General features: G+C 54.2%; 2 protein-coding genes across 4 annotated transcripts in view; both read right to left on the bottom strand.

The window, feature by feature from the left end:
* Positions 1–1,999, bottom strand: part of CES3 (carboxylesterase 3) — a 50,819-nt gene extending 48,820 nt beyond the window's left edge. For 2 of the 3 annotated variants that reach the window (XR_010110274.1, XM_034940384.3), the window contains exon 1: positions 329–1,999. Coding sequence is in view for 1 of the 3 variants with exons in the window: in XM_034940384.3 (XP_034796275.3) it covers positions 329–407 (79 nt within the window). In the remaining 2 variants the exon portion in view is untranslated. The remainder of the gene's footprint in view (positions 1–328) is intronic. The other variant, XM_055100306.2, reaches the window with a different exon arrangement.
* A 2,291-nt stretch (positions 2,000–4,290) lies between these two features.
* LOC117976260 (cocaine esterase-like) lies at positions 4,291–14,807 on the bottom strand. Its single transcript, XM_034940383.3, is given in 13 exon segments — positions 4,291–5,567; positions 6,029–6,101; positions 6,615–6,752; positions 7,168–7,312; positions 7,599–7,679; positions 7,801–7,944; positions 8,229–8,327; positions 8,752–9,010; positions 9,092–9,225; positions 10,088–10,229; positions 11,191–11,395; positions 14,384–14,615; positions 14,617–14,807. Coding segments are annotated over 13 exon segments (1,947 nt in total). The 5' UTR covers positions 14,725–14,807; the 3' UTR covers positions 4,291–5,380.
* Positions 14,808–15,107: the final 300 nt, after the last annotated feature.

The following is a 15,107-nucleotide window of genomic DNA, read 5'->3' as shown; positions in this document are numbered from 1 at the left end:
AGCGATTCTCCCCCTTGGCCTTCCAAAATGCTGGGATTAAAGGAGTGAGCCAATCGCACCCAGCCACTGCGGCCTCTTAGATCTGCTTTAGGATTTGGAGCCTGGGGGCTTCTGCTCCCCAAGGACCACTAACCTTGTCTGAGTCCCCTTTGGAGGGCTCAGCGCGCCCCCCTGGCCAAGGACGCCACACACTGAGAGCCAGCTGCTGCCAGAAGCTCTTACTGTTATTACCCGCCGGCAGCACCGGCTACAGCCACAATCATAAGAGGGAAATGGACTGAATCCCCACACCCCAATCCCTCACCCACTCCGACCCGAGGCTGCCTACCCGGCCGGGCATGTCCTGGCGCTCCTGGGGCCCGTGTACTCCGCTGGTTCCTCGCTGTGATGTCCCGCAGCCCGACCATTTCTGTGCTTCTAGGAGCCCACCCTGGGCGGCGGGGAGGCGTCACGTGGGGCTCAGGAGTTCCACGCTGTCATTTCCACCAGCTGCTACCTCCCAGGCACCTGCCCTCCCGCACTGTCAGGTTCTGCCTCCGCAGCATTTGGCAGATCTGAGCCCGGTCCCTGTCACCCCTCCGCGGGAGCCTCATTGTGGCCCTGGAGGAGAAGCAGCAGGAGCTCACAGGCCACCGCGCTCGGCCGCGCGTGAAGTCGGTGCAGCCGCAGGGTCGGCTCGCTGGTCTCTGTTCTCTGCCGGTGGACACGCTGCTGTTCACCCAGAGGCTGCCCCTGGTCGGTCCAGCCGTGGATCCAGTGCCTTGCCCAGCCTCGGAGTTTGGACAGGGCAGGGAGTCGGTGGGGTGCGCTTGCTTGGGCCGGAGAAAGGTGGGTCTGGTAGGAGAGCGGGACTGAACAGTCATAGGTGGGTGGGGATCTAGTGGCAGGCAGGCCCGGGCACAGCCACTTCCCTTCGGCCGGGGCCTCTTTGGCATCCTCAGAAGGGGCTGCGCGGCTTCTGTAGTCCTCCGCGATCCAGAGAATCCTCTCCTCAAACCTGTCGTTGTCCACAGGCCGGATGAGCGCGCTGGGGGATCGATAGGAGGGGGCAATAAACTAGAATTGGAGAACTCAGGAGGGCTTCTCTGAGGAGGTGCACATTCAGGATCCCCACAGATGGAGAAATGGGAAGGAACTTGATCGGGGTGAAGGAACCGCTTGAGCAAAGGCAGGGAGGCGTGACGGCGCCCTTCATTCTGGAAGTTCCTCCTTGCTTTCAGGACTCAGTTTCCTGGGTCCCCCTTCACGGCCCCTCATCCCCTTACAGTCCAGGGTCTGAGGGTCTCCGCGGTCCCCTCCCTACTCAGTCACGCCCTTCTTTTGAAACGTACACGTGACCGCGGCACTTTCTAAGGAGCGCCCCCCTTTTCCTCGGTGGCTTTCGGTTTCCTCACCTCGCGTGGAGACCACGGCCATGGTCATTTATCCACTTGACGAACATTTCCCGAGCGCCTGCCGCTCTGAGCGATGGGGACCCGGCACTTCCAGGCCTCTGTTGCAGCAGGGGAGGCAGGCGCGTCACCTGGAGGTCCCGAGACACTGGGAGCCCTGCCAGGCCAGAGGCGACCAACTGGTCTGGGAACGGGAGTGTACTATGGTCCTGTAATTATGGGCCTTACAGTGTCTGAAGCCCGGAGGTGGAGGCTGCAGTGATCTGTGATTCTGCTACTGCATTCTAGCCTGGGTGACAGGACTAGACCTCATCTCAAAAAAAAAAAGGGGGGGAGCAGGGGGTAAATTTAACTGTAAGTTATTTCACCATAAAGCTGTTAAAAAAAAAGAACTACTAAGTCTAAACAGTAATCCTGGGAACTGACTTTGGGAAGGTATATTGTACATCTGCAGAACTGAAAAACATACAGAGGCATGCATGCAGCTGGTGCACAATAAACGCTTTCAGAATGTAGTGGGAACATTATGCACCAATCAGTGTTCATTGAAAGGAAAGTCTCCTCCCTCTCTCAAGTTCAAGTCATTCCAGGCTTAATATTATCTTTGTCTGCCACCTGGTGGCCAAAATGGGCAATGTGGGTGTCCTGGTCTTTCACCCCAAACTTCAAAAGGCTCTGTAATTGGACTTAAGGGCTCTGGCTGGAAAGAAGGGAGACTTTTCCCATGGAAAACGGGTGCCCTGAGAGGCAAGTTGGTCAGCAGTAGGGGCATAAGGGGATTATTAGGCTTTATGGGACAGAAATATAGCCTCTTAATGACAGAGAGAATATACTTTGGTGAAACCAAGAGGCCGATTGAACACAATTGGCCACCTTTGCACACTGAGATAAAATATGAGGTTTTTTGCAGAGCAGGGAAGGAGAAAAGTCTAGGGACAACAATGAGGTAAGTAGGAAAAGTAATCATGTGGACACACATGATGAATTTGGGGATGCTCAGGGGGTTGAAAGTTTGGCAGGGAAATTCTGAAACGTGAGAGGACATTTCCCTGGATGGAGAGGCCCCTGACAGCCAGCGGACAGGAATCTCTTAGCAGGTGTGCTAATATCCTGTGAGTATGGGCCTTACAGTGTCTGTAGAACCACTGAGAAGAAGAGCAACCTTCAGGAGACGGGCCACTGAGGAAGCAGCTTGGCTTTCCTGGCCACTGTGCAGGAGGCCCAGGCTCAGGGGCCTATGGACAAGCCCGGTCTGGCTTCTGACAAAAGTGGGGTGAGGCACCTCTGCAGGACATCGATAGTTGGGTGGGTGGCTTGTTTTATTTTTTATTTTTGAGATAATGTCTCGTGCTGTCGCCCAGGCTGGAGCGTAGTGCTGTGATCTCAGCTCACTGCAACCTCCTCCTTCCGGGTTCAAGTGATTCTCCTACCTTAGCCTCCTGAGTAGCTGGGATTACAGGCACCTGCCACCACACCCATCTAATTTTTTGTATTTTAGTAGAGATGGGGGTTTCACTATATTGGCCAGGCTGGTCTTGAACTCCTGACCTCAGGTGATACCCCACCTTGGCCTCCCAAAAGTGCTGGGATTACAGGTATCAGCCACCGCACCTGGCCTGAGGTTGCCATCTATTAACCAGAGAACAAGTCCTTTCCAGACACCAAATCTGCTGGCACCTTGATCCTCGATGTCCAAGCCTCAAGAACTATAAGCAATACATTTCTGTCATTATAAGGCACCCAGTTTATAATATTAACCTGTAGTATTTTGTTTAAGTTTTATATCAGTACTAGAAACCCTATTTTTTTGAGGCAGGGTCTTGCTGTGTTGCCCAGGCTGGAGTGTAGTGGTGCAATCACGACTCACTGCGGCCTTGACCTCCCAGGCTCAGTGATTCGCCCACCTCAGCCTCCTGAGTAACTGAGACTATAGGTGTGTGCCACCACATCCAAATAATTTTTGTATTTTTTTGTAGAGATGACATTTCTCCATGCTGCCTAGGCTGGTCTGGAACTCCTGGGCTCAAGCTCAGGAGGCCCACCTCGGCCTCCAATAGTGCTGGGATTACAGGCATGAGCCACTGCACCCGGCCTAACCGGTAATATTTATTTATTTGTTTATTTATTTATTTACTTATTTTTGAGGCGGGGTCTCTCTCTGTCGCCCAGACTGAAGTGTAGTGGTGCAATCTCGACTCACTGCAAATTCTGCCTGCTGGGTTCATGTGATACTCGTGTCTCAGCCTCCCGAGTAGCTGATACTCTAGGTGTGCACCACAGAGCCTGGCTAATTTTTGTATTTTTAGTAGAGACAGCGTTTCACCATGTTGGCCAGGCCGGTCTCAAACTCCTGGGGTCAAGTGATCCACCCACCTTGGCCTCCCAAAGTGTTGGGATGATGGGTGTGGGCCACTGCACCAGGTCTAATCGGTAGTATTTTTGCTATAGCAACTGAATGGACTAAGACACTAGGAATTCCAGTAACCAGGTTTCCTATTGGCCACTCACAGATTTTTGTTGTTGTTGTTTTGTTGTTGTTGTTGTTGTTTCTTTGTCTGTTTGTTTGTTTGAGACTGAGTCTCGTTCTGTGGCCCAGGCAGGAGTGCAGTGGCGCAATCTCATCTCACTGCAACCTCTGCCTCCCGGGATCAAGGGATTCTCCTGCCTCAGTCTCCCTAGTAGCTGGGACTGCAGGCGCGTGCCACTGCGCTAAGCTAATTTTTTGTTGTTTTAGTAGAGACGGGTTTTCTCCATGTTAGCCAGGATGGTCTCGATCTCTTCACCTGGTAATCCGCCTACCTTGGCCTCCCAAAATGCTGGGATTACAGGTGTGAGTCACCACACCCGGCCTGGCCACTCACAGATGTAAGAGCACTTGGGGCTTGGGGAGAGGCAGACAGAGGCTTTTTTTAGAATTTATTTTTAGTTTTTCAGACCTCTCAGGGATGAACGGACATAGGCTTCTGACACTTAGGTGTGGGCAACATTCTTCGAAGCACCTCCCTCAAAGTGGAAAAGGCCTGGGGGCTCAGAGGAGAGAAGAGAGAAGGCAGGGAGAGGGTGGAGGTGAGGAAGGGAGGAGGGGTCCCAGGGTTCAGTGGGGTGTTGGGGAGGGTGGGATTCCACTGGGGTCTGCCCATCCACAGCTCAGTGGGGGGATCTATGGAGTGTTCTAGCAAGAGAGGACCCGTGGCAGGCTTGGTAACTAACATCATGCAGTAGCTTCTTCTATTCTCTCTCTTTTTTTTTTGGAAACGGAGTCTCGCTCTTGTTGCCCAGGCTGGAGTGCAGTGGCACAATCTCAGCTCACTGCAACCTCTGCCTCCCAGGTTCAAGTGAGTCTCCTGCCTCAGCCTCCTGAGTAGCTGGGATCACAGGTGGGCACCACCACTGTGCCCGTCTATTTTTGTACTTTTCATAGAGATGGGGTTTCACCATGTTGGCCAGGCTGGTCTCAAACTCCTGTCCTCAGGTGTTCTGACCACCTTGACCTCCCAAAAGGGCTGGGATTGCGGTCATGAGCCACAGTGCCTGATCTATTATTCTCTTTTTATTTTTCTCGTGTTTTTTTTCCCTTATATTTTGTTTTCTTTGATTTTTAAAAATCTTTTTTACTCCTCACTGACTTGAAGCTCAAAACTTTCCTATTTAGCTTCTAATCACAATCACACACTCTCTTTCTCTCTCTCTCTCTCTCTCTTTTTTTTCTTTTGAGAAGGGGTCTCACTGTGTTGCCTTGGCTGGTCTCAAACCTCTGGCCTCAAGCCATCCTCCCATCTCAGCCTTCCCAATAGCTGGGATTACAGGTATGAGCCATCATGCCTGAGTAAGTTCTTAATAAATGCTTTCTGAATGGATGGATGGAAGTATGAATGAATGGCTAAGTGAATGAAGGGATCAACTTCTTTCTCCTCAGTGGGTGTGTGTGGGCAGAGCAGGCTGACCCTCGCCTGTCAGCGAACCCACCCCCTCCTCCCCGGCACAGGGAGCTACAGCTCTGTGTATCTCTCTTCAGGCTCCTCGAGCTCCTGGATCTTTTGGGGCAGCGTCTTCTTCCAGAACTGGAGCCTGTGGGCCTTCAGAGCCCGGCCCACCGCAGGCTGTAGGTTCAGCTGCAGGTATTGTTCCTCCTGGTCGAACAGCGGCCAGTGTGGCAGACCCTCGCCATTGGGGTTCCTGTAGACATGCCGTCCCAGCAGGGCGGTATGAGGGTCACTCTGAGCCCCCGAAGCCCAGACCTGAGCACCCTGAGTCTGGTCAAACAAGGCAGCCAAGCAGGCCAGGTGGGCTTGGGGAATGAGCGGGGAGGCTTCCAGAAACAGGAAATAAGCTCCCTCCAGCTAGTGTCAGCACCAGTGGAGGCGGGGCGGCCGGCTCTGTTGTGTCCCTCTCTCTGAGAGGGAGGCCCTGACGGTGGCACAGCACTGGCGCCCACCCTCCAGATAGACCGGAGAGATGGAGCGTGTCCACTGCCCCACGCACCCCGACCCTGTCTGAGTGGGTCCCGGAGCTCGGGAAGGGGCTATCATGTGACGAAGGATGCGGGTGTGCTCATGAGGTCACCCCGACTAGGAGATTGCTGGATGGGCACAAGTACCCCAACCCGGGGAGGTTGAGGCAGGGGTGTGCTGTCTCACCCGTTTCGAGCAAAGTTGGCCCAGTACTTCATCATCTTCCTGCTTAGCCGTTCCTCCTCCTCAGTGAATTTAACTGCAAAAAGAAAGGGGACGTGTGTCTTGGTCAGGATGTCCCACCTCAGCATCCCAGGTGGAGCTTGTCCTTGGCCCATTTGCCCTCTGTCCCCAGGCCCGCTTCTCTGCTTTTTCTCCCACTGCCCTCAGGAGCCAGCCCTCCCCTTTTCCAAACCTTCCCCTTAGTCCAAGCTCTGGCTGACTCCATCCTGGGCTCCTTCCTGGCCCTGAAGGCCCCTTTTTCCTTCTGTCTCTGGGAGTCACTGAAGAAACAAACATGTCCGTGAAACACCTGTTCTGCACCAGGCAAGACACCCAAGGGTGGGGAGAGGCGGAGGGAGCACAGGCCACAGTCTGAAGAGTAGTTAATTCTAATCCTGGCACAGCCTTTGGAGCTGCAAAACCTTGGACACCTGATCTCATCCTCTCTCTGAGCCTCAGTTTCCTTATCTGGGCAGTGAGGACAATCAATCACCCTTCAGGGACCCAGCCAGGGTCCCAGCCCACCTCCCGGGAAAGGAAGAAGACTCACCGTAGTTGCCCCAGAAGAAAGTTCCAAAAACAAAAGGAAGTTCATCACCATGGTCTGCCTTCACATGCGGCGGCCTAATGTTCTTGACCCAGCTCGGCTGATGCTGGAACTCGTAGAAGTACACAGGGGCCCGGGAACCTGTGGGGTGGACAGCCCATGACACGGTGGCCCCTCCCCTGAAGACTTCTTGCCTCACCCATGGTGATAAGATACCTAGGTCCAAAGCTGGCTGGAATCTGGACAGTGGGGTGTGGAGCCCCAGGCTGGGGAAGGAGCAGAGGAAGAGACTTGGGATAAATCATGGCCTCGGACTTCTTAGCTGTGTCATCTTGGGCAAGTCACTGAAGGTCCCTAACTTCAATTTCCTCATCTGTGAAATGGGGAAATGTCTGTCTCTTGGGCTAGCCATGAGGATTTACTGCAATGACGGACGTCAAGTGTCTCAGGGGCCCAGTAAAAATAAGTGGGGACCTGGAAAGCAACAGGTCTCACCTGGAACCCACAGCCCTGAGCTGTACCCTGCCAGCCAGGCCTTAGGTCCAAATATACTCACGCTGAAAATGTGCTACTTGGAGGGCAGGGATCACGAACAGGAAGTCCTCCATCATCTCCTGGAACTGGGCTTGGAGGGTCTGGGGATCCCCATTGTCCTCAATGTACTCCTCCATCAGCAGGTCACCAAATGTAGGAGGCAACATCTACCCCAGGTGGATCAGGAAAAGGCAGGTTAGTCGGGTTGCCAGGGGCAGGGAGGAGGTGGCCTCGGGCTTGGGGAGATGGACCATGAGATGGACCATGAGATGGAACAGGAAGGGAGAGCAAAGGCAAGGCTCTGAGGTGATCCCACCCCCAAGCACACACACACACCTGGGCCTTTGCTCATGGGGGTCACTACATAGGCAGGGTATCTGGGGGTTGAATTTCCTCTGTCTCAGGACAGGAGAGGAGCCCGTCTCCATTGACGAGGGACCCCAGGAGCCTTACCATTAACCTTAACATTTCCTGCAGAACAGCCTGGGAGGCCTCTCTGTACATTTCCTTCTGGGTGTCATAGGTACTTGAGACCTAGGAGGCCGGGAGAGAGTCAGTAGTTGGGGATGGAATAAGCCTGGAGCTCTGAAGCCCTGAACACCACCCACTACCAGATGGGCTCCCCAGACACTTGAGGACTTGGGTTGGGCCTCACACTGGGGATGATCCAGCCGAATTCATCGTTGTTGACACCAATGATGCTGGGAACAGGTTGAAAGTCGGCAGAGGCCAGCAGCTCCTGGGGGTGCCTGGGCAGGAAGATCCCATCCACCACTCCGGGGATCATCCCGTTGAAAGGCTGAGAGGAAATGCAAGGTCAGGGAACAAGATCAGGTCCCAGACATCTTCTGATGCCGTCTGAGTACCTTCCACTCCTTCCCAGTTCATCCCCAGATGCTCATATCCACCCCAGGAGGTCAATGCCTGGCTCAGGCATGCACCGACCTTCAGTCCCCACCCAGGGCTATGACACCCAGGCATGCAGATGAGGTAACGTGCCCAGGGAATATGAGGGCCGTGCAGGCCTGCCAGCCCCATGCCTATTGCACCCCTTCCTCTACACCCACATCCATTTAGACCAACCTTGTTAATTGCAAGAATCTCCTCTTTACTCTTGCCCCGCAGGCAGCCCACCAGGGCCTCAGAGTCAACGTGGTCACAGGCAGACAGGTTGGCCACCACCTGCAAAGGGACCAGGCAGGGGCTGGCTCATCCTTCCAGGTAGAGGAGAGGAGTTTGCCCAAGGCCCTGGCCAAGGACAGGGGCACCCCAAATCTCAGAGGGTACTGTGTATGAGTTCCTGCAGTTCTGACACTGACTCAGAAGTCCCAGACACAGGGGCCATCCCATCCGCCTAAATGGTTCTCCTCATGATGGGGATCCCTACAGTGACAACTTTGCACAGAGGTCACAGAACAAACTTGGCCTCTGCAATGGCAGAAGCATGCGCATTCTGACCCTGGAGCCCCCCAGCAATTCCACGGTAGGCAGCAGCTCCTGGAGCATGCTCCCCGATGGCCCTTGTCATCCCTGTTTAACAGACAGAGGCTCTGAGGGGTATGAGGGGAGGGAGCAGGCCTAGGCCTCTGCAGCTGAGGGCACTCACCGTGGAGATGACATCACCTGAGCTGGCAATGAGGCAGGGCATGAGGGCCACGCCACTCTCCATGATGGCCCCATGGAAGAGTCCTTGGGATATGGGGGACAAAACAAGTGAAGACACACTCGTGCCACCCGCAGACTCGCCAAAAATGGTGACACGGTCAGGGTTGCCTCCAAAGTGGGCGATATTCTGCCGGACCCAGCGTAGTGCGGCCACTTGGTCCAGGTAGCCCCAGTTGCCGGTTGCATGTTTGTCTCCAGTGCTGAGAAGTAGCAGAGACAGGGATCACAGGGCTGTCCTGGCCCCACTCAGCCCACGTTGCTGAGCCCAGCCCTAGTCTCACCTGAAGAAGCCCAGGACACCCAGGCGGTACTGGATGGTGACCACCACCACGTCCTCCAAGGCGGCCAGCATGGAACCATCATACATGGAAGCCATGCCAAAAGCAAGCCCACCACCGTGGATCCACACCATCACCTGGGGAAATCAAGGCAGCTACCATCATGCTCCCACCCAGCCAAAACCCCACCAGGGCCACTACCTAGACCAACCAGTGCTTTGCCTCTGTCTACCTCCCCATTAGAACTCCAGCACAAATTCATTACGTGGGCCACAGACTAGGCACCCAAGATCTATCAGGAAGACCAGGACTCACATCTTCTGGGATCAACCCCCTGTATCAAAGCCTGGTTTTATTAGTCCCAGGAAACTCACCAAAGTGAAAAGAAAAGGGTTATCTCCCTGATGGCTCCACATGAACATTAATCAAAAATGTCCTTAGCCTGAACCACATAGTGAGACCCTGTTTCAACAGAAAATGTTTTAAAAATTAGCCAGGCATGGTGGCATAGGCCAGTAGTCCCAGCCACTCGGGAGGCTGAGATGGGAGGATCATCCAGGAATTCGAGGCTACAGAGAGCTACGCCCATGCCACTGCATTCTAGCCTGGGCAACAGAGCATGATGCCATCTCTAACAAAAAAGTTTTTGTGTGTGCCCATTCTCATAGGCCCAACAGATTATCCATGGCTGGGGTTCTTGGTCACCTCAAGGTGCAGCCCTTGGGCACTTGAGTGGATCTCCTGGGCATGAGTTGGCTGGGTGAGCCCTGGGTCCAGCCCAGAGCCACAGCCTTTGACCTCTGGGAGCAGCCAGAACTCTGTGACCCCATGTCCAGGGGCCAGCTGCCCAGCCTGGGTAAGGAGCATCTCTTGGACCTGATAGTGAGAAGCTTCTCAGCAGCATCCACTCTGCAGCAGGGCCTGAGCTAATATTGCCTTTCTAGCTTCTTGTGGAAGAACTGTCCTCCATCCCCCAGTGAACTGTGGTCTGATACCCACCGGCAGGTTAGAGCCTTCATGGCTATGGGCCGGCGTGTAGATGCTGAGGTACAGGCAGTCCTCAGATATGGAGACGGAAGGGATGGTCACATTGACTTGGTTCCGAACCTCTGAATCCATTGTGGTGAGGTCCTGCAGACACCTGGTAACCAGGGCAAACAATCAGTCCAGCGGCCAGATCGTGGCCAAAACGAGACCCTCGATTCAGATGTGCTCCCTGTCACCCTCAGCCCCTTCCCACAATACGCTGCTCACACATGATCCCACTCAAAAATCCCTTCCCACCAAGTTACAGGCCACAGGCTCTGGGGAAGCTGAGATGGAGCTTGGACTTCCAGGGAGGCCTCGAGGTTATTGAGGACCTTGGGTATCATTCCTCCTGATGCCGGAAACCTTGACTCTTAGGGGTTTCTATGAGAACCATTGGCTGCATGTGTTGACATTCACCACTATATCGCTGTACCCCCTCAGGCCTGGGACAGGGGAATAGCCCACATATGTGTGCTACATGAGTGAATGGATGTTAATTTCTCATGAGAAGGGCAGTGGGATGTCCCTCATCCCAAGTCTAAACTCTCAAAAATCATCATTCCACATGGCCTCCAGTTGGAAAAATATACACGTCTCTTGGCAAATGGCTCCTAGCCCTGTCGGTGGACACAGTGATTGTGGAGAGTGCGGGTCCCCAGAAAGCTACCACTACTGTTCTCTTCAGGTATTTGCAACATCTGCCACTAGAGTTAGGGGCTCCTACAAGGTTCACAGAGCCAACCCGAACCTTTCCCAGAGACACCTGCCACTGGTGGCAGAGAAAGCTTGGCATAACCAGAATCTGGGGAGATATGTGTCTCTGCCCCTCCCTTCAGCACCTGGAGCCAATGTCCTCCGAATGCCAAGCTCTGATCCAGGAGTCTGAGAAGTTATTCAGCCCTCCTGAGCCTCAGCATGCTCATTGGAAAAATGCATGTGGGAATCCACGAAACTCAGAAGGAAAACTGGCTGTGGGGGGTTAGATGAAATGATAACTGCAGCCTAGCTGAGCTCAGAGCACTCCCATCCCTGCCCCAGGGCCTGGAGTTCCCTGGGCCCCTGGGAGAGCTTACACAGCTGGATGGGTGGTTCCATCCCTCACACCACTCCAAGATTCAGGGGGCTCAGGAGGTGCAAATCGCAGTGGACCTAGAGGTGGCTTGGCAAAGGGAATTCCCAGAAAGGTATGGACCCCGGCATCGGCGCCCTTCACGTGGACAAGACTCCCCAGCACCTGCCCCGTGTGTGTGGTCCGGATGGGACTGGCAGAGTCCTGGCCTGTGGGCAGAGAGACAGACATCACGGTTGGGTTTGACCAATGAGCTGCCCTCCCAGACTGTTGGTGTTGCCGCCTCCTTGCCATCCTCAGCTCAGCTCAAGGGATCCTGATCTATAAACACGGGCTTTACAAACTTCCTGCCTGTAACACTCCCTTCCTGCTCTGGCTTCCTGGGCCTGTCTCCATCCCACCAGGCTGAGGCTCCTTGGGGCCAGGCATCATCATTCAGCCCTAGGACCTTCAAACAAAGGGTCACATGCCCTTGATGGGACTAGAGTGTCCTTCAACTGTGTGCCAGGTCATGTGACAGTAGGATGATGGTGGGAATTGGGCAGGCAAAGTTCCTGTCCTCAGGGATATTATGCCCAAGGTGGCAAGAAATGACATAAAGAAAGCATCCTCGAAACCGTGAGTGATGTTGGTGAAAAGAGCTACAAGAGAGAAGTATGGCTGTGGCTGGGACAGAAAAACCACTGCGCCTGGCCTGGGGACCCTAGTGGAACTCTGTCTCTGCAACAAAATCAAGAAAATAAATTAGCGGGGTGTGGTGGTGCATGCCTGTAGTCCCAGCTATTTAGCAAGCTGAGGTGGGAAGATTGCACGAGCCTGGGAGGTTGAGACTACATTGAACCGTGATCGCGTCACTGCACTCCAGCCTGGGTGACAAAGTGAGACCCTGTCTCAAGATAAAAAAAAATCAAAAAACTAAAACAGCCTTAGGGAGCTAATGCCACCCTACACCTGTCAGTTCAACATGGATCAATATGTTTGATGCCACCTGGTGTGGGTGAGGCCAGGGTCAGTAGACATTTACAGACACCAGAGAGGACATTTTAACAATGTCTCCAAGTCAAAAGGTCCATTCCTCTCCCGAGTAACACGCTCCTACACACGATTCCTTGCTGGAGGGGATGTCTATCCAGGTAATTCTCTGTGGCCACTGGCCACTGATGCCTGATGTTTGTTACAGCAAAGGACATCACCTGCTGAAATGTCCCTGATTAGAGACCTGGTACATCAACTCATGTAATAAAGAGATTCATTACTTGCTTCATCCTCGAGAGAAGCCCTTCCATTAATCAATATGAAGAAGCTCTACCATGTAGGGGTGTGTGGAGGCCACCCCTCGTGTTAGAAAGTGGAAACGTCTGGCCCCAGAAAGTGGGTGAGTTTATGACCGTTTAGATGAAAGTCAAGGACAAGTGCACACATCTATTCTTGTGTAAACTGCTGGGCACTGTGTGTACTGCGGTGTCAACAAGCAGTTTCCAGTGTGGGCCATGGGGACTTTGATGGCCCCTGAGGAGAAGCCAGGACTGGTTGGGTAAAAACAGTATGGCACACATCACCTGTACCCTCCTATCGCTTGTCAATTATGTTTTCTGAATGTGGGTCCAACCCAAAATTTACATATATATATATAGATATAGATATATAGATATATAGATATAGATATGTGTATATATATGTCTGTGTATATATATAGATATATATGTATGTGTATATATATATATATATTTGTCAGACAAGGTCTCTGTTGCCCAGGTTGGAGGGCAGTAGTGTGATTACAGCTCTCCACCTCCTGGGCTTGAGATCCTCCCACCTTAGCCTCCTGAGTGGCTAGGAGTACAGCTGTCTGCCACCATGCCTGACTTTTTTTTGTTTGTTTTTTTTTCTTTTTTTGGTAGAAACCAGTTTTGTTGCCCAAGCTGGTCTCTAACTCCTAGCCTCAAGCGATCCTCCCATCTCTGCTTCTCAACGTGCTGGGATAACAGGTGTGAGCCACTGTGGCTGGCCCAAAGTATTTTGAAAGGTAGCCATCTGTGAGGCCAGACAGATCTTCCTGCTGGGCTCCTGGTGAATTCTAGAATGTGGTCAAGGGCAGGCACGGGAGGAAGCCCTACAGGGGTACACCATGGGGCGGGGGGAGTATGGACTCTACCTGTGCAGATTGAATTGGGAAAGGGTTGGGAGAGACAGTCAGATCATACACTTAGGAGAGTTTCAGGTGAGAGGACCAAAGGCCGAAACACTCCCCCAGCTTCTGATAAGGGCCTGGAGAAGCCTGGCAGGCACACAGAGCCTTCACCTTTGCCCTGGAAGCCAAGTTGTGCCCTTGCCCAGGATGAGGTAAATGGCATGAGGGACACCACGAGCTCTTTGGCTCTTGTTTCTAGAGACAGATTTTTGCTGTTTCACCCAGGCTGGAGTGCAATAGTGCGATGAAGGCTCACTGCAGCCTCAACCTCCCCTGCTAAAGTGATCTCCCACCTCAGCCTCCCAAGTAGCTGGGACTACAGGTCACAGGCCACCACAGCCCACTAATTTCTTTAAATATTTTGTACACTCTGAGTCTCATTATGTTGCCCAGGATGGCCTCCAACTCCTGGGCTCAAGGAATTCTCCCCCTCGGCCTTCCAAAGTAGCAGGTTTACAGGCATGAGTCAATCGCACCCAGCCACTGTGGCCTTATGGATCCGCTTCAAATTTGGCGCCTGAGGGCTTTGTTCCCCAAGGACCACTGTCCTTATCTGAGGCCCCTTTGGAGGGGTCAGGGCGCCCCCCTGGCCAAGGAGGCCACACACTCAGAGCCAGATGCTGCCAGAAGCTATTATTGTTATTACCGGCCGGCAGCACTGGCTACAGCCACAATCATAAGAGGGAAATGGACTGAATCCCCGCACTCCTAATCCCTCACCCACTCTGACCCGAGGCTGCCGACCCGGCCTGGCATGTCCCGGCGCTCCTGGGGCCCCTGTACTCCGCTGGCTCCTCGCCGTGGTGTCCCGCAGCCGGACCCTTTCTGCGCTTCTAGGAGCCCACCTTGGGCGGCAGGGAGGCGTCGCGTGGGGCTCACGAGTTCCACGCTGTCATCTCCACCAGCTCCTAACTCCCAGGTGCCTTCCCTCCCATACTATCAGGTCCTGCCTCCGCAGCATTCGGCAGATCTGAGCCTGGTCCCTGTCGCCCCTCCGCGGGAACCTCACCCTGGCCCCGGACAAGAAGCAGCAGGAGCCCAAAAGCCACCGCGCTCAGCCGCGTGCGAAGTCGGTGCAGCCGCATGGTCGGCTCGCTGGTCTCGGTTCTCTGCCAGTGGACACGCTGCTGTTCACCCAGAGGCTGCCCCGGGTCGGTCCAGCCGTGGATCAGTGCCTCGCCCGGCCTCGGAGTTTGGACTGGGCAGGGAGTGGGCGGGGTGCGCTGGCTTGGGCCGGGGAAAGGTGGGTCTGGCAGGAGAGCAGGACTGAGCAGTCGTAAGTGGGTGGGGATCTAGTGGCAGGCAGGCCCGGGCACGGCCACTTCCCTTCTGCCCGGTCCCCTTTGGCATCCGCGGAAGGGGCCGCGCGGCTTCCGTAGCCAATCCGCGATCCAGGGAATCCTCTCCTCAAACCTGTCCTTGTCCACAGGCCCGATGCGCGCGCTGGGGGATCGATAGGAGGGGGCAATAAACTAAAATTGGAGAACTCAGGAGGGCTTCTCTGAGGAGGTGCACGTTCAGGATCCCCACAGATGGGGAAATGGGAAGGAACTTGATCGGGGTGAAGGAACCGCTTGAGCAAAGGCAGGGAGGCGTGACGGCGCCCTTCATTCTGGAAGCTCCTCCTTGCTTTCAGGACTCAGTTTCCTGGGTTCCCCTTTACAACCCCTCATCCCCTTACAGTCCAGGGTCTGAGGGTCTCCGCGGTCCCCTCCCTACTCAGTCACGCCATT

The sequence above is a fragment of the Pan paniscus genome, chromosome 18 (genome assembly GCF_029289425.2).
Source record: "Pan paniscus chromosome 18, NHGRI_mPanPan1-v2.0_pri, whole genome shotgun sequence".
Classification (NCBI taxonomy): Eukaryota; Metazoa; Chordata; class Mammalia; order Primates; family Hominidae; genus Pan; species Pan paniscus.
Note: the sequence above shows the minus strand (reverse complement) of the source record. Positions and strands in the feature narration are given on the sequence as shown.